The sequence below is a fragment of the Protopterus annectens genome, chromosome 2.part0 (genome assembly GCF_019279795.1).
Source record: "Protopterus annectens isolate FY-2018-M chromosome 2.part0, PAN1.0, whole genome shotgun sequence".
In the NCBI taxonomy this organism is placed as follows: domain Eukaryota; kingdom Metazoa; phylum Chordata; order Ceratodontiformes; family Protopteridae; genus Protopterus; species Protopterus annectens.
The window spans coordinates 607542231-607565476 of NC_056728.1; the positions used below are offsets into that span (position 1 = coordinate 607542231).

Below are 23246 nucleotides of genomic sequence, written 5' to 3' on the forward strand. Positions count from 1 at the left end.
ATGCATTCTGTCAATATGCTAAACAATCTTCACATAGCATCCTTCAAAAGAGTGTCTGTATCTAGTCTAGTGTGCTACCCATAATTAAATACTCAACTGTTTGAAACACAAGACATCATTTTAAAAATTCAGAAGTCTAAACGATGAAAAACAAAATAAAAAAGTAAAACCCTACATCCTCCCCAACATGGAGGTACTGTGCTCCCACACCCCTTGTACTTATATATACCAGTTCTCAGAGTGCACAACAGCAGAGAAAGGGCAAATTCCCAGTTCCTGTTTTACCCTAGTCTTGCACAAACTAATGCTGAGATTTATTAGTCATATGACTGTTTAGTTGGTTTTGTTAACATTAAACATTTGATATTTCAAACGTTCATCTGGGGATGCACAAGCCAGTGCATTTCTTTGTGCCAGTCCCAAGCCCGGATAAATGGGGAGGGTTGCATCAGGAAGGGCATCCGGCATAAAACTTCGCCAAAACATTTCATGCAGTCACCAAGAAAAATTTTTATACCGGATCGGTCGAGGCCTGGGTTAACAACGACCGCCACCAGTACTATTAGCCTACAGGGTGCTGGCGGAAATTGGGCTACTGTTGGCCGAAGAAGGAGAAGAGGCGGAAGACATGGCCGAAGGCAGGAGGAGAGGAGAAAGGCTAGGACTGTGGTAGTGAGGGTCGGAACTTTGAATGTTGGCAGTATGACTGGTATAGGGAGAGAGCTAGCTGATATGATGGACAGAAGGAAGGTTGGTATATTGTGTGTGCAAGAGACCAGATGGAAGGGGATTAAGGCTAGGTGTATCGGAGGTGGGTTCAAATTGTTTTATCATGGTGTAGATGAGAGGAGAAATGGTGTAGGAGTTATTCTGAAGGAACAGTATGCTGAGAGTGTTTTGGAGGTGAAAAGAGTGTCGGATAGAGTGATGTTTATGAAGCTGGAAATTGATGGTGTAATGATGAATGTTGTTAGTGCATATGCTCCACAAGTTGGGTGTGCAATGGATGAGAAATAAAATTTTGGAGTGAATTGGATGAAGTGGTGATGACTGTACCCAAGGGTGAGAGAGTGGTGATTGGAGCAGATTTCAATGGGCATGTTGGTGAAGGGAACAGAGGGGATGAGGAAGTGATGGGTATGTATGGTGTTAAACAAAGGAATGCAGAAGGTCAGATGGTAGTTGATTTTGTGAAAAGGATGGACATGGCTGTGGTGAATACGTATTTTAACAAGAGGGAGGAACATAGGGTGACATACAAGAGTGGAGGAAGATGCACACAAGTAGCAGGTGGATTATATCTTATGTAGGAGGGCCAGTTTGAAGGAGATTGGAGACTGTAAAGTGATGACCGGAGAAAGTGTCATTAGGGAGCATAGGATAGTGGTTTGTAGGATGACGTTGGTTATCAAGAAGAGGAGGAGGAGTGTGAGGGCAGCACCAAGGATCAAGTGGTGGAAATTGAAAAAGGATAATTGTGAGGTGGAGTTCAGGGATGAGTTAAGGCAGGCACTGGGTGGCAATGAAGAGTTACCAAATAGCTGGGTAACTACAGCAGAGCTAGTAAGGGAGACGACTAGAAAGGTGCTTGGTATCACATCTGGACAGAGGAAGGACGACAAGGAGACATGGTGGTGGAATGAGGAAGTACAGGAGAGTATACATAGAAAGAGGGTGGCAAAGAAGAAGTGGGATTGTCAGACAGATGAAGAAAGTAGACAGGAGTATAAGGAGATGAGGTGCATGGCAAAGAGAGAGGTGGCGAAGGCTAAGGATAAGGCATATGAAGAGTTGTATGAAAGGTTGGACACTAAGGAGGGAGAAAAGGACCTGTACCGATTGGCTAGACAGAGGGACTGAGCTAAGAAAGATGAGCAGCAGGTAAAGGTGATAAAGGATAATGAGGGAAACATACTCACAAGCTAGATGAGTGTGTTGAGGAGATGGAAAGAGGACTTTGAGGGGTTGATGAATGAAGAGAATGAGAGGGAGAGATGGTTGGATGATGTAGGGATAGTAAATCATGAAGTAAAATGGATTAACAAGGAGGAAGTAAGGATAGCTATGAAGAGAATGAAGAGTGGAAAGGCTGTTGGCCCAGATGACATACCTGTGGAAGCATGGAGGTGTAAGGGCTCAGAGCTGATCCTTGAAGTACCCCCCCACCCCTTAGGTGAAACTCCCTGGCAGTGGAGTTTTAACCAGATTGTTTAATGAAATCTTGGAAAGTGAGAGGATGCCTGAGGAATGGAGAAAAAGTGTTTTGGTACCAATTTTTAAGAGTAAGGGTGATGTGCAGAGCTGTAGTAACTACAGAGGGATAAAAATTGATCAGTCACAGCATGAAGTTATGGGAAAGAGTAGTAGAAGCAAGGTTAAGAAGGGATGTGATGATTAGTGATCAGCAGTATGGTTTCATGCCAGGAAAGAGCACTACAGATGCAATCTTTGCTCTGAGAGTGTTGATGGAGAAGTACAGAGAATGTCAGAAGGAGTTGCATTGTGTTTTTGTAGACTTAGAGAAAGCATCTGACAGGGTGCCTAGAGAGGAGTTGTGGTATTGTATGAGGAAGTCAGGAGTGTCAGAAAAGTATGTAAGAGTGGTAAGGATATGTACGAGGGTAGTGTGACAGCGGTGAGGTCTGCGGAGGGAGTGACGGATGCATTTAAGGTGGAGGTGGGGTTACTTCAAGGATCAGCTCTGAGCCCTTTCTTATTTGCAATGGTGATGGACAGGTTGACAGATGAGATCAGACAGGAGTCCCCGTGGACTATGATGTTTGCAGATGACATTGTGATCTATAGTGACAGTAGGGAACAGGTGGAGGAGACCCTGGAGAGATGGAGATATGCTCTAAAGAGAAGAGGAATGAAGGTCAGCAGGACTAAGACAGAATATATGTGTGTGAATGAGAGGGAGGATAGAGGAAGGGTGAGGATGCAAGGAGTAGAGGTGGCGAAGGTGGATGAGTTTAAATACTTGGGGTCAATAGTTCAGAGTAACGGTGAGTGTGGAAGAGAGGTGAAGAAGAGAGTACAGGCAGGATGGAGTGGGTGGAGAAGAGTGTCAGGAGTGATTTGTGACAGACGAGTACCTGTAAGAGTGAAAGGGAAGGTCTACAAGAGGGTAGTGACACCAGCTATGTTATATGGGTTGGAGACAGTGGCACTGACAAAAAGGCAGGAGTTTGAGCTGGATGTGGCAGAATTAAAGATGTTAAGATTTGCACTGGGTGTGACGAGGGTGGACAGGATTAGGAATAAGTATATTAGAGGGTCAGCCCAGGTTGGAAGGTTTGGAGATAAAGCCAGAGAGGCATGATTACGTTGATTTGGACATGTGCTGAGGAGGGATGCTGAGTATATTGGGAAAAAGATGCTAAGGATGAAGCTACCAGGTAACAGGAAAAGAGGAAGGCCTAAGATAAGGTTTATGGATGTGGTGAGAGGGGACATGCAGGTGATTGGTGTGACAGAGCAAGATGCAGAGGACAGGAAGAAATGGAAACAGGTGATCTGCTGTGGCGACCCCTAATGGGAACAGCCGAAAGAAGATGATGATCTCTTTTAATATTTTCCCATTGTATTCATCTATTTTAATGTTTTTCCTCAAATCATGTATAGTTGCTTATTTTGAATGTAAGGGACAACCATAACTGATCCCTATAAACATTTTTTACTTTTACAGATTCATAGCAGAGCACCTTTTAGGTGCACTATCTTGGCTACTGATATTAAAATTTTGCAGTTACTGTGCAAACTATGCCTGTTATATGATGCTTCTGTATGATCTGCTTGGCCACCTTCACTGAGCAGAGTGACATAGCAAATCTGCTGGATGACAAATTCAGCACAAACTTCATTCCTCACTCTTCTCCTGCCACCCTTTTGAAATCTCTATCAGTATACCCCCCCCCCCACACCAACTATCAGCAGGGAACAGGTCATAGCGGTGCTCATTTAGGCTAAAAACACAGCCTCAGTGGGGAATGACAATATATCAGTTTTCCTCCTAAGTACTCTAATACGGGTCTATATCTGAACATTGAAAGTTTATACTTTCAAATGTTCTTACATCGACCCCTATTCAGCGAACGCTGAAAATAGCGAAATGACAGATAACCAAATTTTTTCCTAGGGAAAGAATTTGGTTGTCCGTTTATGTCGTTTCGCTATTTTCAGCGCTGTGGTGGAAAGTTATGGATCAGGTTCAGGTAAGTGTGCGAATGGGCATGGGTTAGGTGAGTTAGGGTTAGGGCACGAGGGAGGTATGTGTGTGATTGTATGGATGTGAGGGTTAGGGCGGGTTAGGTGAGTTAGGGTTAGGGCGCAGGTGAGGTGAGTGCGCGATAGTTATGGACCTTAGGGTTAGGGTTTGGGTTAAGGTAAGTGGATAGTTAGTGGTGTTTGTACAGTTTAGTGTAGGGTTAGCTGTAAGAATTTGGGTGTATGTGTGTGGATTGTTGTTTGTTTGGTGTGCTTGTGTTGTGTGTATGTGTTTTGGAACAGCAAATTTTTTCTCTAGGAAAAAAATCGCTCTTCTGAATGTTCGATGTTGTCAGCGTTTGCTGATTAGGAGTCGATATAAGAACATTCAAAAATGTGAACTTTCGGTGTTCTGATATAGGCCCCTCTAAAACATGACCTATCAGGCCCACTTGAGTCACTTTTCATCTACAGCCTCAAAACAGGCTATGGATAATGTAATTGGAGAATGACAACAATTATTCCATTTCAAAAGGGTAGACCATCAACTGACCCCAGACAAAATAGACCCATTAGTCTGACTAGTCTAATATGCAAAGCCATGGAACAAATTTTCATGGAAATACTCAACAAATTCATTTGCAACCTACAAATACTGGATACTGGATACATTTCAGTTTGGTTTTGCCAAAGGACGGTCATGCCTACTTAACCTCATAGATTTTGAGAAGGCAACCAAGGCAACAGATAAAGGGAAGATGGTGCATACTGCCTACCTAGACCTGGTTAAGCCATTTGACAAAATACCTCCCCTCAGGTATTGTGGACAAACTCAATGAAATATACATAAATCTCTACAAAACTCAGAGGGGCCCCTATTACATCATCGAAAATTCAGTTCAGCCAAATGCACACTTGGGGTAGTCCCTGTCCTCGGTCGGCCCATAATCAAAGTAAGTATAAGGATATGTCAAGGGTCACTCAACACTTATCTGGACATTCCCAAGTTCAAAATGTTGACGTTGCAGCAGCTTTTACCTCTGGGCAAAGATCATTTGGTATCTCAAAAATGTATGGACACACACTGCCAGGATCTGGACACTGTCATTCAAATAATAACTTGCATTCAAAAGAATTTTTTGTGGTGGCTCAGGAATGGCTCAATCTTCAGGCAAGGTTTCTGCCAGGAGCACAGAACTCCTTAGCAGATGAATTGGAGCAATCTTCATGTGTGCCTTTTCCTCCTCTGCCTCTCCCCAAAGGTACTAAAGGTCAGACAGACAACAAAGCCAAGCATGATTTTTTTAATAGCTCCAGGCCTTGACAGCACTGGTACCTATTACTGAGAAGTCTGGTACGGAAGCCTCCATGGGCCTTGTGGTCCCTTTTTCCACACACACCTCAGCAGGAGAACAGCCATGGTCTGAATGTCAAATTCTCACCTTTCACCCTTTGGCCCTGGCATATTCTGTTTGAACCATAGGAGGGTTCACAACAAGGCTAGAAGGCCTAGTACAAAGAAAGTGTACGCAAATGGAAGAAAGAGATTTTTTTTTTGGAGTGCCATAAAGATTTTCTTCCCCTCTGTAGTTAGAGGCGGTGTGTGGGGGGTTGTACATATTATTATATATTATATATATATGTATATATTTTCTGTGCGGTTCATCAAACTGTTTATAGTGAGATCGAGGTACAGTGAAGATCGGAAAATTTGCCCTTTCCTCACTGTAGTGCAATCTATATATAATTTGCAGGGGCAGACTTCGATGAATGGCATTTTCATTGAAATGACATTCTTTCAAAAGAGTTTTCAGTGATGTAATATAGACCCAAATCAGGGCATTGCCAGCTGGTGCAAAGGTGGGTCCTAAGTCAGGATTAGTGAGACCATCTCCACCAAGAGGCAGGTCACCAGTAGAGTACCATATGGCTCCATGCTGGGCCAACTCCTGCTTGGCATCTACTTCTCGGAGGTCAGGGCTAATGTCAAGGACCTCTGTCACACCAAGTTTGCAGAAAACTGCAAATTCAGAGCTCTCATAAAATACCCCCATGATACTAACATCCTTCAAGAGGATCCAACACAGACAGATGACTGGTGCCAAAGCCAGAGATTAAAACTCAGGGCAAAGAAGTTCATTATAATGTCTTTTGGGAACATGACCCCCCAGGCAAATTACTCAATTAATAAGACACTCCAAAAAGTTGACCCTGTAGTTAGAGATCTTGAAACATATACCTAACCTGACCCCTCCCACACATCTCTTCTACGTATCCTATAACCCCAATAATTATTCCCCCAGTTATATCATAACTCCTAACTACTCTACCTCCCCAGCTATTTTAAATAGGGCCATATAGTGCTCCATCCCCTAAACTATTGATGTCCTGCTCATATTCATTCTATTACACTGCACTCAACCACCATCATGTCCATCGTGGTGATACTATGATCTCACTTCTCTCACTTGCACTCTTTCTCTCCTAACAATAATCCCAACTTTCCAGACACCTAACATACCTCCTACACCCACCTGTACAACCACCACACATAATTCACATTTATTAAGTTACTCTGACATCCACCCTAGCTTATTCACAGCTAATGCCTCTGTACTATCCAAAGTAAAAATGCTGCCTCTCCATAGACATCCCCATTACCATACCACCAGCAGCAACTATACAATTTCTAGAAAAAAATGATAAATGTAATCCATATAATTTGCCAAAGCATTATATCCCAGTGTGGTGATATACAACCCAACCCAGGCCCAACCACTCCCAGCACCAGCAAAACTAGAAAATCTCTCATGCTATCAACCATAAATCTCCAAAGCCTTAGAAACAAGATACCTGAACTCCAGGCATGGATTTCACAAAACAACTCTGATATTATAGCAGGTACCAAAACCTGGTTTAAATCATACGTAAAAGACACAGAATTTCTCCCCCCAGGCTACTTATGCATAACAGCCGATTGGCTCCACAAGAGTGGAGGGGGAGTTGCAATACTCTTCCCTAGCAAATATACTTTAATTCCCTACTCAAAATCAACACCCAGTTTCTACTCAGCCAAAGTTCTAATCTCTATATTAAAACTTAACAATCATCAAACATTTGTATAATCACCCTGTATATTCCTCCAGGAAACAATATACCAATATTAGAGACCATACTTGCATGGACATCCCAAAACATAGATAATGAAACCATCTTCCTAGGTGATGTAAATATTGATTGGCTAGACAGTGCCCAAAAGAACCCCTCAAAAAACATAAACATTTACAACTTCTCCCAACTAATTCAAGAAATTACCAGACCCCACAAAAATAACAGTTGGGGCTTTGCAATAGTCTGGATATTGGTGTCCAACCCTAACAATATCACTACTGCAGGCATACTACCTAATAGCATTAGCAACCACCACGCAGCATATATCCTACGCAAATCTACCCCAACCCCAGGGCAACACCAATATAAATCAACCAGAAATTTGGCTAAGTTCCAACCATCCATATTTAATGAAACCTTAGCTAAAGTAAATTAGGAACCCCTCAAATCCCTACAACTTAATGAGGCTGTTGAATTCTTTAACTCAGCATTCCTAAACATCCTAAATAGGCAAGTACCCACGTGCCAAAAACAAATAAAATATAACCATGCAAGCTGGCTCTCAAAAGCCACAAAGAAGTCATGTCCAGTAGGGATAAAATCTGGAAATCATGGCAGAAAAACAAAGACCCCCTCAACTCTACTACATTACAATCAACTCTGTAACCAGGAAAAATGACTAATAGTCAGAGATAAAAAAAGCCAACTACCTCCACCTACAAAGTCAACATAAAGATAATCTCAAAAAATTCTAGTCTTTCATTAACCAGCTATTACACCCAGTTTCTCAAAGTAGCCCATGCCCTAGCACAGAAACCCCCCACCAAACTTTCCACCTTCTTCAGTTCCTACTTCACTGACACCATAGCTAACCTAACCACTACTAAGACAGCTGATGACTATATCATTGCAGCAAACAATCCTACCCTCGAGTCCAACCTAAAATTCTCCCCCTTACCCACTGCCACAATAAAAAAAAACTTTTACTTAAGCTAAAACCCTGTACTCTGGCCCCTGAGAATCTACCCTCATACTTCTTGCAGCTAGCTGCAAACTCTATACCCTATCCCATCAGCATTAACAGATCAATTAAGGACTCCATAGTCCCAGGCATCTAGAAAAAAGCTTGCATTCTCCTCTTACACAAAGGTGGCACCAACACGGACACCACAAACTTTCAGCCCATAGCAATTCTCTCACCCCTCTTTAAAATACTGGAAAAATGCATCCATGCCCAACTCCTCAACCACTTGCTTGAAAACCAAATTCTATCACCCACTTATCATGGTTTCAGACCAGAACACAGCACCAGTACAACCCTCCTCTCCTTCCTTGATACAATTAACTGGGAATGGGATGCTGGCAAAATAATCACTTCTCTTTTCCTAGACCTCTCCAAAGGTTTTGATACCATTTCGGACATCATCCTCATCTGTAAACTATCCTCACTCCACATTTCCCCACCTACCCTACAATGGTTCAACAACTGTCTCTCCAATAGGCTGCAATCTACCAAATGGCAAAAATTGTACTCTCCCTTCCTCAATACTTCCACAGGGTACTCCAAAGCTCCATACTTGGTCCTCTTTTATTTAACATCTTTATCAACAACTATCACTCCACTGTCACACAATGCTCAGTAATCCAGTATGCTGATGACTCAACAATAATATGCACTGCAAATTCTGGCTCTGAACTCCAGTAAATCACCCAGAATGCCCTCACCTCTACTGAATCTTGGATGCTTAACAATCATCTTGCCCTAAATCGGAAAAAAAAGTAAATTAGTACGTTTTACCCCTAAGAAAGCCACTCCCCTAGACAAAAAACTCTTCACTATACAAGTGCAAGACAATTCCACCATAGAAGTTGCCCCACACATTAAACTACTAGGCATTATTATAGATGAAAACCTTAACCTTGACTACACATAAACAATAACATCACAAAACATACCAAAAGCTCAGTATACTCTACAGGCACCAACACTTTCTTAGCCTCTCTATTAGATAAACCCTTGCAACCACCTTTTTATTATCCTCTCTCATTCATGGCACCTCTCTCCTCACTAATATCCAAAATTATGCAAAATCCAAACTTGATATGTGTTACAACAGAATAGCCAAATTTTCTCCAAGGCCAATTCATCCCACCAGTGTAACTCACTGAAATAATTAGGTTGTCTGGAACTCCCCCACCATTTCTCATTCACCCTACTACAGCACACAAAATAATCTACAGACACACAGACTGTCCTGCTCTCTCAACACTATTTGCCCAATACCAACTCAGAAGGTAACTAAGATCTGAAAATCATCTACTTCTAAAAGTAGAAAAGCCCACCTTACCTGCTGGCCAATTCCCTACTACTTCACCATCACCAAACTATGGAACTCATTTCCACCTTCTATAAGAAACACAGGTAGGCCACCACCTTCAAACAAATACTGAAAAATCATCTAAACTTTTCCCGGCTATGTACCTGCTCTATAATCAAATGTCTTCCTTCTCCTTATATGATAACTAAACTCCTATGCTTTTTGCTACTAGTGACTGATATTTTCAACATAATTATTATTTTTCATCACTTGTTGATACTGGTACAATATTGCTGATTAATACATCTCTATTTATACCTCTCTGAAGGAATTCATCTGGCAAAGTACAGAATTCTTGCTTTTATGTATACATTCTGTATATATTACTGTAATCACTATGTGTAACACTGTATCGACTTTAGTACCAATTAATGTTTACTATTTTCTGTAGTTATGTTCTTGTCAGAGCTTTTCTCCCTGGGCCTGCACCAAAAATGGGCTCTTTTACGCCCAGTGGACTTTCCTGGTAAACAAATGCAATAAATAAATATGTAGACAGTAATCTAGTCTTTGACCAACACATAGCCAAGGTAGAATGAAACTAATTCTATATTATCCAGCTTATTAGGGCCAAGGAAGTTATAGCACCACTCTACTCAACCCATATCAGACCAAGCATTGAGTACATTGCCCCCTCTCATCAGGTACCTAACTAGGCATATGCAACAATTGGAATGCCCACAGAGTTTTCTCACCAAGACAAGCCAAGATATTAGCGCACTGTCCTATACATTTCACCTTGGAGCCCTGTCTCTATACTTGTTCTCATACAGATTTTTAAGAAGTGATCTGTGCTTGGCATATAAAGCATCCTTAGATCCAGCCCCGATGGAGCTTTTGCACATCTAAAAAACAAGCAGCAGGGGAACACTACATTCAAGGATATGAACTTTGTTTGTGACATAAGTAGACAGATATGTGGCTCAAAGGATCCCATGCTATGAAATAGACTCCCAATCCATGTGAAACAGAGTCTGTCCCCAACCCTATTCAAATGTAACCTTGACCATTAGATAGGAAATCATAAATTTATCCTTGAGCTGATCTCCATGTCTCTTATATATACAGATTGACAGTAAACATTCCCTAACATATCTCCCCCACTGCATAACTTTTTAGCAACCACCTAATTAAAATGCCCCTTCTAACTAACATGCCCCTCCTAACAAACATACCCCTCCTAACCAATATCACCCCCAATTAAGACTCACATGTTACAAGGGGACACAATGGGGTTGGGTTGTTTGGCTAGGCTTATAAAGGCCTTGGTGGTCATTAGTCTATTATGCACCAATGAACCTATAACAAATTCTGATTTACTGCCATGAAGAAGGGATATGAAATTGTCTTCACAGTGTAAGGCAGAGAGCGGAAGACTGCTTGCTATCTATCAACAAAATAGTTTTGTAAAACACAAAGCAGCACAAGCTACCCCCACCTTCACTTAGGCTAGGTCTTATCAGTGGAAGTAGACAAGTACTGTCTCTATCAATGCCTTTCATGAGTTAGAAAGCCGGTGCTTTGCTTACCACATGCACAAGCGGTGTACAGGGATATGCTAGCATACAGACATTGGGCCTGCTCCTGCTACTGCACAAAAAAATTTGGGATCTTTGGGGTTGAGGTGTGATAGGCATATGTGGCAGCAGGCATTTGACATAAAGGCATGACAGTTGCCTCTCATTCTATCCTACCAGCTCCCAGTACATTCATTCAGTCAGGGTTGCATGGCCTTATTTGTTATTTATAGCAGGCAACACACCTCTCTGTCTTATATAATCTCCTGGAACATTGCAGTGAAGTACTTAGGTAGATTTGTTCATGTGTGCATACTTCTAGCTTGTGTAAATATACAATTAAAGATAGGGGCAGGCGTTACTTGTGATTCTTGTGTGTGGGGGGGGGAGAATATTTTTTACATTTGCTTCCTCTAAAACAAATATCCACATCCAAAGCCCTTAAGCTACAACTTAAACACCATCTGATGAACTCGGATATTCTCATGTTTAGCACCTGCCTAAAGTAACTACATCTCTAGCTCTCTTACTCTTTCTTCTTTCAATATCTCTGACACTAATCTTTTTAATTTTGTTTCTTTTACTCTGAACAATGTTTTTCAATATTCTAATACTGTTTTTTATTGTACTAAGATTGCAATGAAAATGAAATTGCTAATATTTTATTTCTTTTTAACAAATCTGCGATATTTGTATTTCCACATTGTCAGAACTTTTCTTCTGTGGAGCTTTTCTTCCCAGGTCACCACTGTAAAGGGGTCTTTTAGGCTCAGTCAGACCACCCCAGTAAACAAATACAATAAGTAAGTAAATTACAGCCACTATTTGAGATGGGGATATTGTGGCTGGCAGACTGTTCTTTTGCAATGGAAACCTCTTCATGGGTAATGTTGTGGTAGGTAGTGTAGAGCACCATATTATACTGACACATAAGTGACAGGGTCTGATGTGTGCAGGGCAAGTGATATTATAAAATAGTCAGTCACAGCTTATATGTGCCTAAGAGAGGGGAGACTGCACCGTGTGGAGTACCAATGATAAGGACTGCTTTTAGGAGGGGAGATGGGGATATTATTCAGTAACAGCTACTGGTCCTGTCAAAGATCACATGGTAAGCTTTGCCTTGATGTGTCTTGTGTCAAGCTTCTTCACATCAGCACTATACCAGTTGTTCCTGTTCTGTGACTGTTATAGAGAGCAGCTACTTCATTATTATGTGAAATGAACATTTGGGGAGACATGAGTGGATGAAAGGGGGGATCCTATACAAAGCAGGAGTCTTTACTTGGGATTGCTGTGCTGGCAGTTGTTACACTGCATGTGCTTTGGGTGGCAACCTCAATGCATATTTTTGGGAAGGGTGAAGAATGACATGAGAATAGCTTTTAAACATTGCATCTGCTTATGTCTTAATAATTAATTAATAAATAAATAAAGAATAGTAGTGGCTTATTTCTGACCGGGATATTTACTGTATACATACACCCATTCAGACATTAAAGTATGGAACCTCCAGTACACATCCTGGCCACTGTAGCCAATGTCTCTTCCACCAAGGCTAATTATACTCTGTTTGTACCACACTTTATAGCATACACATTGTCAGACTTCACTGTGCAGCTCACCCTCTTGGTATGAGAGTCACCATTTTACAGAATCCAGCTGTCATGTCTTTAGTCCACTACCATTTCATACTGTCGGATAGTCTGAATACATTTATTTGGTTTGTTTACTGGGATAGAGGACTGATAATGATAGACCATTTTCTGGCACAGGCTGGATAATTATTTATATCCCTTACAACAACAGCCATTTCTTTTACAGATGCTTGGACTATGTAATGTGTACAGCCTGTTGTTATATGTGGTTTAGTATCCTGTCTCAGGATAAACTCTTAATGTTTTATATACAGTCTGACAGCATTCTGAAGATAAAGCATTTCCATCATCATAAAATACATTCAGTGATCTTATCTTTGGTATGAAAACAGTGTGTAACTTCAGTGTCCTATCAAATTGCACATTTCAAAGTTACTAGTGTTATTGAACAGAAGCAAAATAAATCCAAGATTTTACCTGTGGTTGCATTGGCTTGATTAAAAGCACTTATCCAGTCACTTGTATCATTCCAGATTGCTTCATAGGGAGGAGTGTTTTGCAGATTTGGTATTATTCTCTGAATGTCATCAAATGCCACAGATGCACTGGATTTAGAGTAATGAAATGCACATTTTTAGTCTAATATGTAAATATACCACAAAGCATAACAATGTTACTGAGAAAAGAAAAAGAAAAGCTTTACTACAAAACAAATGCAAAATCAGTGAAACTATCTTTACATACTCTCTGCCTGCGATGCAAAACAGCCAAATGACAATTCCTTTTTACCACCGACAGTAGCCATTTCACATTATTAGACATCCCCATCACAGTGCTTATCTCAAACAGATGCAGTGCCATGGTGGGCGTTTTTATGTTCCACTGCAGATGTGAATAACATGTCCAGGAGGGGGGCAGAATATGATAATTAGACCGAGACTGAATTAACTTGTTATTCTAACTGTTGTTTGCACCTGATCTGATTTGTTCATTGCTGATGTTGCTGGGTCTGCTGTTACAGAAACTGGTTCTCTTGTTCTTAATTACTGCATTTAAAACTACTGAGTAAGACTATCTAATAAAATTGACCTCCTGTGGCTGATTACTTTAATAATCCTAGAAACTGATGTCACGTCGTCCTTTTTTTCAGTTGTGAAGTTGTCACTTTTACATTTTTTTCAGGTGTGATTCTTACAACTATTTGCTGTTTCCAGAATATGATAGTTGTTGTATCCAGGGAATACAATAAAGATATTTAATATTCTTGTGTCCTCTCTTATCCTCATTTTCTACTCCAGTCCATTATATCCTTCCATTTTGTCTTATGAGTAGATTATTAAGCAATCCTGTTTACTCAAACCCCTAACTACACTGGAGATTATAGAATCTTAGTCAGTTCTTGACCACTCATTAGCCAGCTTGATAGCATGAGTCATTTTAGTGGGGTGTAACAACCGTCTCATCTTTAATGAAAGCCATCCCTCTCTCAACTGTTCAAATTTTTCTAGAATGTCCAGATTTTTAAATTATATTTTTGATTTGTGCCTTATGCAATTTCTGGTCATCTGACAAATCACTGATTGCCAAGTTCAGAACCAACAACTCTAAATGACTACTGATCAGTAGCTTTAACCTCAGCAGTGATGAAATGCTTTGACAGGCTGGTTAAAGATCACATAGTCTCAAGCATACCAGTGACTCTGGACACATTGCAGTTTGCAAACAGGTCAAACCGTAATACAGTGGATGCCATCTCCCTAGAAGTCCAAGAAACTTTGACCCACTTGGAAGGCAAGAACTCCTACACAAGACTACTATTCGTAGACTTCGGTTCTGCCTTCATTACTGTCAGAATCTGATAATGAAACTACTACAGTTGGGCATCAACTCCCACTTATGTAATTGGATTCTAAGCTTCCTAATGGAAAGGCCTCAAAGGGTTTGTGTGGGTGACAACAGTTCCAAAAGCATAACCCTGAATAAAGGCTTACCACAGGGGTTCATCTTAAGTCCTCTCCTATACACCTTGCTGACACATTACTACATGGCCAGACATGAGTCCAATAAAATCATCAAATTCGCGGATGACACCAAGGTCATAGGTCTGGTCAGAGATGGAGGTGAGACAGACTACAAGAAAGAGATCGAAGATCTATTTGGCTGGTGTGACAACAGCAACTTAGTGCTGAATGTCAGCAAGACTAAGGAACTGATTGTGGATTTCAGGTCTCAAGAACCACATTGACCTCTAGAGATGAAAAGGATGACAGTGGAAAGGATCAAAAGTACAACATTTCTGGGGGTACATATCACTGAGGACCTGTCCTGGTCAGTCCATGTATTTTACATGTTCAAAAAAGCTCAGCAACTATTGCACTTCCTAAGGAAACTGAGGAAGGCAAAACTATCGAAGACCATCCTCCAAACATTATACAGGGGTACCATTGAAAGTGTCCTTACCAATAACATCACCGTCTGGTATGGGGGCTGCAACACCTCCGATCACAAGGCTCTTAGCAAATTGTAAGGGCAGCAGAGAAAATCACTGGTTCCTCTCTTGCACCTCTGGAAAACCTACATGAATCATGCTGCATCAGTAGAGCCAGGAAGATATCCAATGATCCTTCACATCCTGCAAATGGCATATTTTCCCACCTCTCCTCGGGTAGGAGATACAGAAGTATGCACTGTAGGACTTCTAGACTTAAAAACAGTTTCTTTCCTAAAATGAGCCAGGAGACTGTCAATGCATTCTTCCCCTCCTACCACATAGTTATGCTATTTATCTGACTATACAGATCCTTACATATCCAGGCTTTGTTGCACTATAAGTATTAAGCTTTTCATGTGCAGTAACTAACTGACGTGTATATTTAATGTTGGTTCATATCTTACCTTACCGTAGGACTCTGTGAAGTGCAATATAAATCACACTGTGCAATATTCATGGTGACCATTCCATATGCTGCTTAGTTCTTATGTTATAGCAATGTCATGCAAATGTTGTCACTCAGTTCTATTTATATGTAAAGTGTGTCTGGTCATTATGTTATTATTTTATTATAATTTTACTTTTATTTTTATGTCATTTTATTATTACTCATTTCTGTATGTATGGTTTTGCACTGGGAACGAAGCATCACAATTTCATTCAGCTATTCTGTGGTGTAGTTCTGAATGGCAATAAAGTTTTCTTTGACTTTGACATTTGAATTTCAGATTACATATCCTTCAGGATATGTAAGCTTATACAAAATCTGTTATTTTATAAACTTTCTAAGTATATAACAGAAATAATTAAATCTGTCTTTGATTTTGGGCCTCTGTCCTCTCCTTACTTTTGGTTATATCCAGATTTATTGTTCTAAGAGGTTGAGAGATAGACCAGTGAACCCTCTCTATTGATATCTCACAATGATTCAGTATATTTGAGAAGTGTAAGCATTTACTAAACTATGAGTCTATCTTCTTGCCTCAAATCCCAAGCATTCCTATGTGACAAGGCATCTCCACTATTTCAGTTTATGCTGAGTTAAGAGAACACTGTCTGAGTCTTGCATATCCTCCTTCCCCTAACATGCCCATAGTTAATATCCATACCTGTAAGAGTCACATGGGTGCAGACTCCAAGACAGTAATATCCACTACGACTACATCTATAAATGGTAATGTTTTAGTAACAGATGACTCTGTTGTAAAGCATGCAAACTCCTCTCTGTCCAGATAAGAAGTAGATCATGGATAGCTGTCTTTCCAGAGGTAGTATCCAGGATATAACAAGTGACTTACAAACCTCCATCCTGAAATATTTGATCTTGACTTCATAGTGGTTCATATGAATGAACTTAGATGCACTACCTAGGGGGAACTGCAGAAAGATGATACTTAGCTCGCTATGTATGCATCTATTGTAGGAAAGATACTGACCTTAGGTGGTGTTTTATTATCACCCAGAATAATACCAAGAGTCAAAGACAAGATTATTGACTGTAATAATTGCCAGTATAGCAGATGCCATTGTAGGACTATCCAGTGTGTGTCAAGTTTAGTCGAGGATATATGAATAGTCCCTCCTGTCTTTTACTATGCCTTCCACATCACAATGAGTTGGAAGGTTTTGCTGTCCCTATAGTGCTGCTTGTTGTTGTTTTTGTTTTGCTTTGTTTAGGCCGAATCCATCTCCTGGAGAGTCCAACCAAGCAAACTCATTCAGAACACATTCTGCTTAAAGATGTATATGGCTAGGCATCTTAGGGTCCCCTATGATTGGTGCCATGTATGTTCCTGTGTTACTATATTACTGTGTTCCTGTATTAAGGTGGCTTTACTCTATGCCTGGAGTCTTAATTAAAAAAAAAAATCTCTGAACTTGAGTTTCTATTGCAGCATGAGCCCCTTTGTACACGTATAGTGGTAGAACATGGTTTGAAATCAATGATTCCTGTGTTTAGCATTTATCATTTCCTCAAACCTACAGGTAATTGTGGGGTAGTATCAGTATTTTCCAAGGATATCATCACCTCACAACTGATTCTGCTTCAAATGTGAACTCTTATGTGTCCAAATCACCTTAAATAAAATTTATTACCACTTCACAGCTAGCTACAGAACATCATCTAAGTCTCCTACTGACCCTAGTAGCTATCTTAACTCATTAACACCTTTAATTTGGGAAACATCACGTTCCAGAGCATTTACTTAAAAATCAAGTTAAAAAACATAAACCAGACACATTTAATATCTATATGAACAGTAAATTCTGTTAAAAGGTACAAACTGCAATGTTATCAGTAAAAAGGTTTCTTTACAACAATAGAGAATTCATAGTATTTACATCGATGTTTTAATATCATAATGCACACAAACCGAGAATTATATATTTGTCTAAAGTTTCACAAACAAATTTTCATATCTTGAAGATTGTGCAGCATAGATGTAGTGGCAGATCATTTTTTGCAGTTAGACTTTGTCTTTGACTTGACAGCAAGAAACTCCTTTATGGCTGCTTGTTTACTGAGATGTTTACAGAAATATGAATAACTCTGCTTATGTATACAGCTAACAGAGTACAATTGTGCAAGTAAACTTACCATAACACTAGATGTTTGTTTAAATCATTGCTGCAGTAGCCTTAGATTTAACAGACAGCCTGTCTTTTAAAGTCATAGGCTCTTTCCAGACATACACTTAGATGGCTGCTGGTTGCATGTGCTCCACAGGAAGAAAACCAACAGTCTGGGTGCCAAAAACATCAGGACTTTCTTGCCTAATGAAAGAAGGGAGGCTATGATCCTGATAAGAAAGTAAAGCTAGGTGTAATATACAAATCATTATCCCACATCAGTATAAGATGGGGTGGAGGGAGGGAGTTAGTAATGCAACAGTGATTTATTTGAACATCTGTTATTATGGTACATTTACTTACACAACTCTACTATGTTCATTCATAAAAAAATTATTCAGTAGTCTTAACTATTTGAGTAGATTACCGTAGCTTAGTACGATTGGCAGGAGGAAGAAGGAGTGTCCAGAAGCCCCTGGAGAATGGTCCTAGGAAAGTTTGTTCTAGACCTGGAAAAGGAATCTAGTTTATTATGCTTTGTAAAAAAAAAAGTACAGAGGAGAGAGTAGATGCTTCTAGAATGCTTCTAGAGTCCATCACTTTCCAATAAGCCATTAAAGTAGCCAAAGCTCTCAGAATAAGTCTTGAGCCTGCCTTTAACTGTGTTATTATGGTTGGTAAAGCAAAAAGAAACAGCAACGGACAACCATCTGGAAATAGTCTGTTTTGACATGGGTTGCCTTTTTGATTTCTTTGAGAGGAAATAATGAACTGTTCAGCTTTACTAGAGCATTTAGATCCATCAGGATAATATCTGTGTTATTTATACACATTCATATTATGAAAAAAGAAGCTTATGCACTCACCATAACATTCCATCTGTGTTGTCTATTTTCATTTATCCTCATATGGGTTTGGTTATAAGCTTCAGAATTGACTTGGCTGTTACTACACCTCATGATAGCCATCAACTCGTGAGCTTAATCACTACCCACAATGGTCCTCTCCTAGTTACCTCAGATCAAGTTTGTTGAAAAACAAACAGAAAGAAAAATCCCAAGAGCCTTCAAACAGACCATATCTGGAACCATATAACAATAACAATAAGTGATATATATGTCCATTATCCATTCCAACAAAAACTTCAAGGGCAGGGGGAAGAAGGGAGAGGAGTCGAGGATCAATTAAAATGGACAACACAGATGGAATATTATGGTGAGTACATAACTTCTTTATCTGATGTTGTCATTTTTCATTTTATCCTCAAAATATGGGATAGAGTCCCTAGCTACATTTGATCTTGGAAGGACTCAAGGTAGGACATTCCTGAACACCATAGAACTAAATGACTCTCTTCCACTGGAGACCAAATCCAATTTGTAACGAGTAATAAAGGTATGAGGAGAAGCCCAGGTTGCTGCAGCACAAATATCCATAGAAACTCTAGACTGCAAAACTGCTGTGATAGCTACAGGTCTTGTATAATGTGCCTTAAGGCCTAGGCAAACTAATGTTCTTGTTGTTATAGATGAAAGAAATGTACTCCTTGAGCCATCTGGCTAGAGTGACTTTTCTCACTTGTTGGCCAAGTGTTGTAGATGAAAATGACATAAATAGCTGGTCAGATTTTCTCAAATCCTTACTTGTGTAGATAGAAATGTATTTGTCTGTGAACATTTAATAAATGTAAGCACTATTCATCTTTGTTAGCAAAGTTGGGAAAAATACTGGTAAATTAATAATCTGATTAATATAGGCCTCTAACACTACCTTAGGCAGAAAGGAGGGATTGATTCTTAGCAAAACTCTGTCTTTGTGGAAGGTAAGGTAAGGAGGTTTAAATGATAAGGTTTGTATTTCTGAAATTCTTTTGGCAGAAGTTATTCCACTAAAAATATAGTTTTCCAGGATAAAAACTTCAGATCACATTCAGCTGATGGTTCAAAGGGAGGCTGAACAATGGCTTGCAGCACTATGTTGAGATCCCAAGGTGGGATAGGATCCTTGTAAGTGGGTTTTAGTAAAAGCCTTCCTTTTAAGAAGGCCTTGCAAAGCTTATAAGAAGCCAAAGAGGATTTTGTAAAACTATTATGGAAATGAGAAATAGCAGCTAATCAAATTTTTATGGTAGACTGGGAAGCATCTGCTTTAAAAAGTGAAGCTAAAAATTCTACGATTTTATTGATGGGTACTGAAAAAGGATCAATATTGTTATCACAAGCCCAAAAGGTAACCCTTGTCCATTTGCTAGCATAGAGTTTATGGGTAGCTGGCTTATGAGAGGCTAAGAGAATTTGACATACCGGGGAGGAAAGTGAGGGAATCCTGGCTATTAATGGAGCTGGAGAAACCAAACTGCCAGCTTGAAGTTCACAATGTTTGGATAGTTTAATCCCTCTGGATGAGATAGAACATCTGGAGTAGGGGACAGATTGCAAGAATGTTGAATCAGATAAGGCCAAAGGAAGGGGAACCATATATGTTGAGGCCAGTAAGGTGCAATGAGGATTACTTCGCTCTTCAGCCTGATTGCTTTCTGTAGGAATTTTGGGATTAGAAGAATTGGGGGGAAAGGCCTACGGCAGTCTGGAGGGCCAAAAGTGGAGAAGAGAATCTCTTAGTGACTTCCCCAGAGGGTCAGGGCAAAGTAGTCGCTGCACTTGTTGTTTAGGGGAGAGGCAAATAGGTCACAGCAAGGCTGCTCCCTTTGACAGAAAATCCTTTCCATCACCTTTGGACTGAGAGACCACTCATGAGGCAGGAGAATACACCTGCTTAGTTTGCCTGCTACCACACTGGAACTCCTTGGAATGTGTGTTGTTATCAGACAGTGGTTGGAAGAGATCACCCACTGCCATACTCTGAGAGATTCTCGACTAAGTGGATAGGATTTGGTTCCTCCCTGTTTGTTGATGTACCAAACCACTGACATATTGTCAGCTTGAATCACAATTATTCCTAAAGGGAGAATAGTCTGAAAGACTTGCAATGCTAAAAGCACTGCACTTAGCTTCTGTACACTGATATGCAAGTTGGCCTCTGTGGGGGGCCAAGTGCCTTTGACAGTCTTGCTCAGATAATGCCCCCCACCCCATCTGGGAGGCATCAGCGGTCACTATGGCTTGGGGTTGTATTGGGACAAAGGGGTGGCCTAAAAGAATGTCTTAGGAATGCATCCATCAAGCTAAATCTTTTCTGCAATGATTGGTGATCAAATTCAGGTCCGGCATGGGTTGGTGTAGTAATGACCATTGAGACTCTTGCAACCATTGAAGTATCCTCATGTGATATCTTACCAAGGGACCTAGAGTTATAGCTACAGGCATAGAGCCCAGTGCTTGGAGGACTAGATGAGCGGTTACTTTTTTGTTGCTGATTACTTTCTGTGCCTGAACTCTAATTTTCTGAACTCTCACAGGGGGAAGAGAAGCTATGGAATTTTGAATATTTAGCACGGCTGCTATGATCTCTAAATTCTGAGTTGGGGTCAATTTTGATTTTTCATACTTTATAGTTATTCCCAGATAAGAGCAAGTGTGAAGTACATGGTCTTTTGCTTCTATCAACTGATGCCTGGTCAGAGCGGTAATGAGCCAATCGTCTAAACACAGAAACACTCGGAATCTCTGCAGTCTTGAGTGAGCTGCTACTACTGCCATACATTTGGTGAATACCCTGAGGACTGTGGTGAGACCAAAGGGCAGAACTCTGAATTGAAAGTGACTGGCTCCCAGACAGAAGCGGAGGAAGCTTCTGAATCATTTGTCCATTTTTATATGGTAATACGCATCCTGAAGATCTACTGAGCACATCCAATCATCTTTTTTCCAAAAATGGAAGAATGGACTGTACCATGACAGTGGTTTGATGAACTGATTTGTTCAGTACACGTAGATCCAAAATTGGTCTCCAGTCCCCTGTCTTTTTTTGGTACTAAAAAGAATCTTGAGTAAATTGTGGACTCTTTCTGGTCTGGAGGGACTCCTTGAATGACTCTTTTTTTCTAGAATTTTTGGATTTCTAGAACAGCTTATTCCCTTTCACTGGACAGAATGTCAGGAATTTTCTTGCATATGGGAGGAGGAAGGGAAAAGGGAATTGTATAGCCTCTGGATATAATCCTCTGCATGCAAGCATCCAATGTTATTTGTAGCCAGCATACCTCTCAACTGTCCAGAATTACTCAGTTTTTACTTAGTTTTGGGGTCCCAATAATGGGGTGCCACGATTCTCAAGTGGCACCCCTTTATTTCCGATTTTTTTATCTTTTCTTTTTTAGAATTTGCGCTTTCGGACATGACGTCATCACACGCTCGATGATGTCACCTCCATCAGCATTAGCCACGCGTCTGTTTGAAGGCGCAGGATTTTTTAATATTAAGCCACAGGTCCTCTGTTAAGCGCAGGATTTCTGTTTGCTGTAATTGTCGTGCATGTGCTGTTTGAATATTAAGTTGCGGATCTGCTGTTAGGCTGCAGACAACTTAAAGCAAGATTTCTGTTCAGGGAGGACGACTACCTGCCTTGTAAGTCAGAATGACGAACGCTGTCAATAAGGTACCTAATAGAGCTAGCTTAAGGAAGGAGTGTGTGTGTGTGTGTGTGTGTGTGTGTGTGTGTGTGTGTGTGTGTGTGTGTGTGTGTGTACCAACCCCATGGTCACACTTGCGCGAAGAAGGGAGAAAAATCTGTAAAAGGTGAATTACTGCCAGAGTACAATTAGAAGTTGCTCTGGCAATGTTTTGGAGAAAAGTATTTGGCCTTATGCTGTTTGACTTCTTTTTCTGTGAGATTCTGAAGTTCGCAGAGTTTCCTTCAAGACTGTGTAGAAAAATCAAGTTTCAAATATTGAATTTTAGATCATTATTATATAAAATACCTGTAGAGCCATTTTCAATAATTTTTCTCATTTTTAAGCCGTCAGTTGTTATGGTACATGCAAGTGCCTCTGTATAATTCACTATGATGCTGTTCATATCAAATAAAGCTGTATTTTTTGACTCCTCAACAAAGCAGGTACAACATGGTCAACAATGTATTTACAAAAGATTCCTTATAACCTCTTTAAACGAGCCACTTTATCAGAATGTACTTCATTTAGAAATACCTATTTTATACATGTCACTTTGACCCTTGGAAAAAAAGACTCTTGTCATGTTTTTTTGCACTTAAGGGATGAGAGCTAGTACTGTTTACATAATTATTCACAAATATAGCCTTCTTAAATAATTGACTGCTTATATTTTGTTTTTGTACACATCGTACTAATATCTGACTGTGCAGCTTTAGTCTTTGCCCAGAACCTATAGCAATGTTCATGCACACAGATTTATCTTGCAGTTAACAGACTCCTTTTTGAATGTAGATTCTAGCA

General features: G+C 40.2%; 1 protein-coding gene across 1 annotated transcript in view; it reads right to left on the minus strand.

Annotated features, from left to right (window-relative positions):
* LOC122792759 (phospholipid-transporting ATPase ABCA1-like) overlaps positions 1-23246 on the minus strand; it is a 2266772-nt gene that overhangs the window by 2220431 nt on the left and 23095 nt on the right. The window contains exon 3 of the mRNA XM_044060333.1: positions 13288-13415. Coding sequence (XP_043916268.1) covers positions 13288-13415 — 128 coding nt within the window. The remainder of the gene's footprint in view (positions 1-13287; positions 13416-23246) is intronic.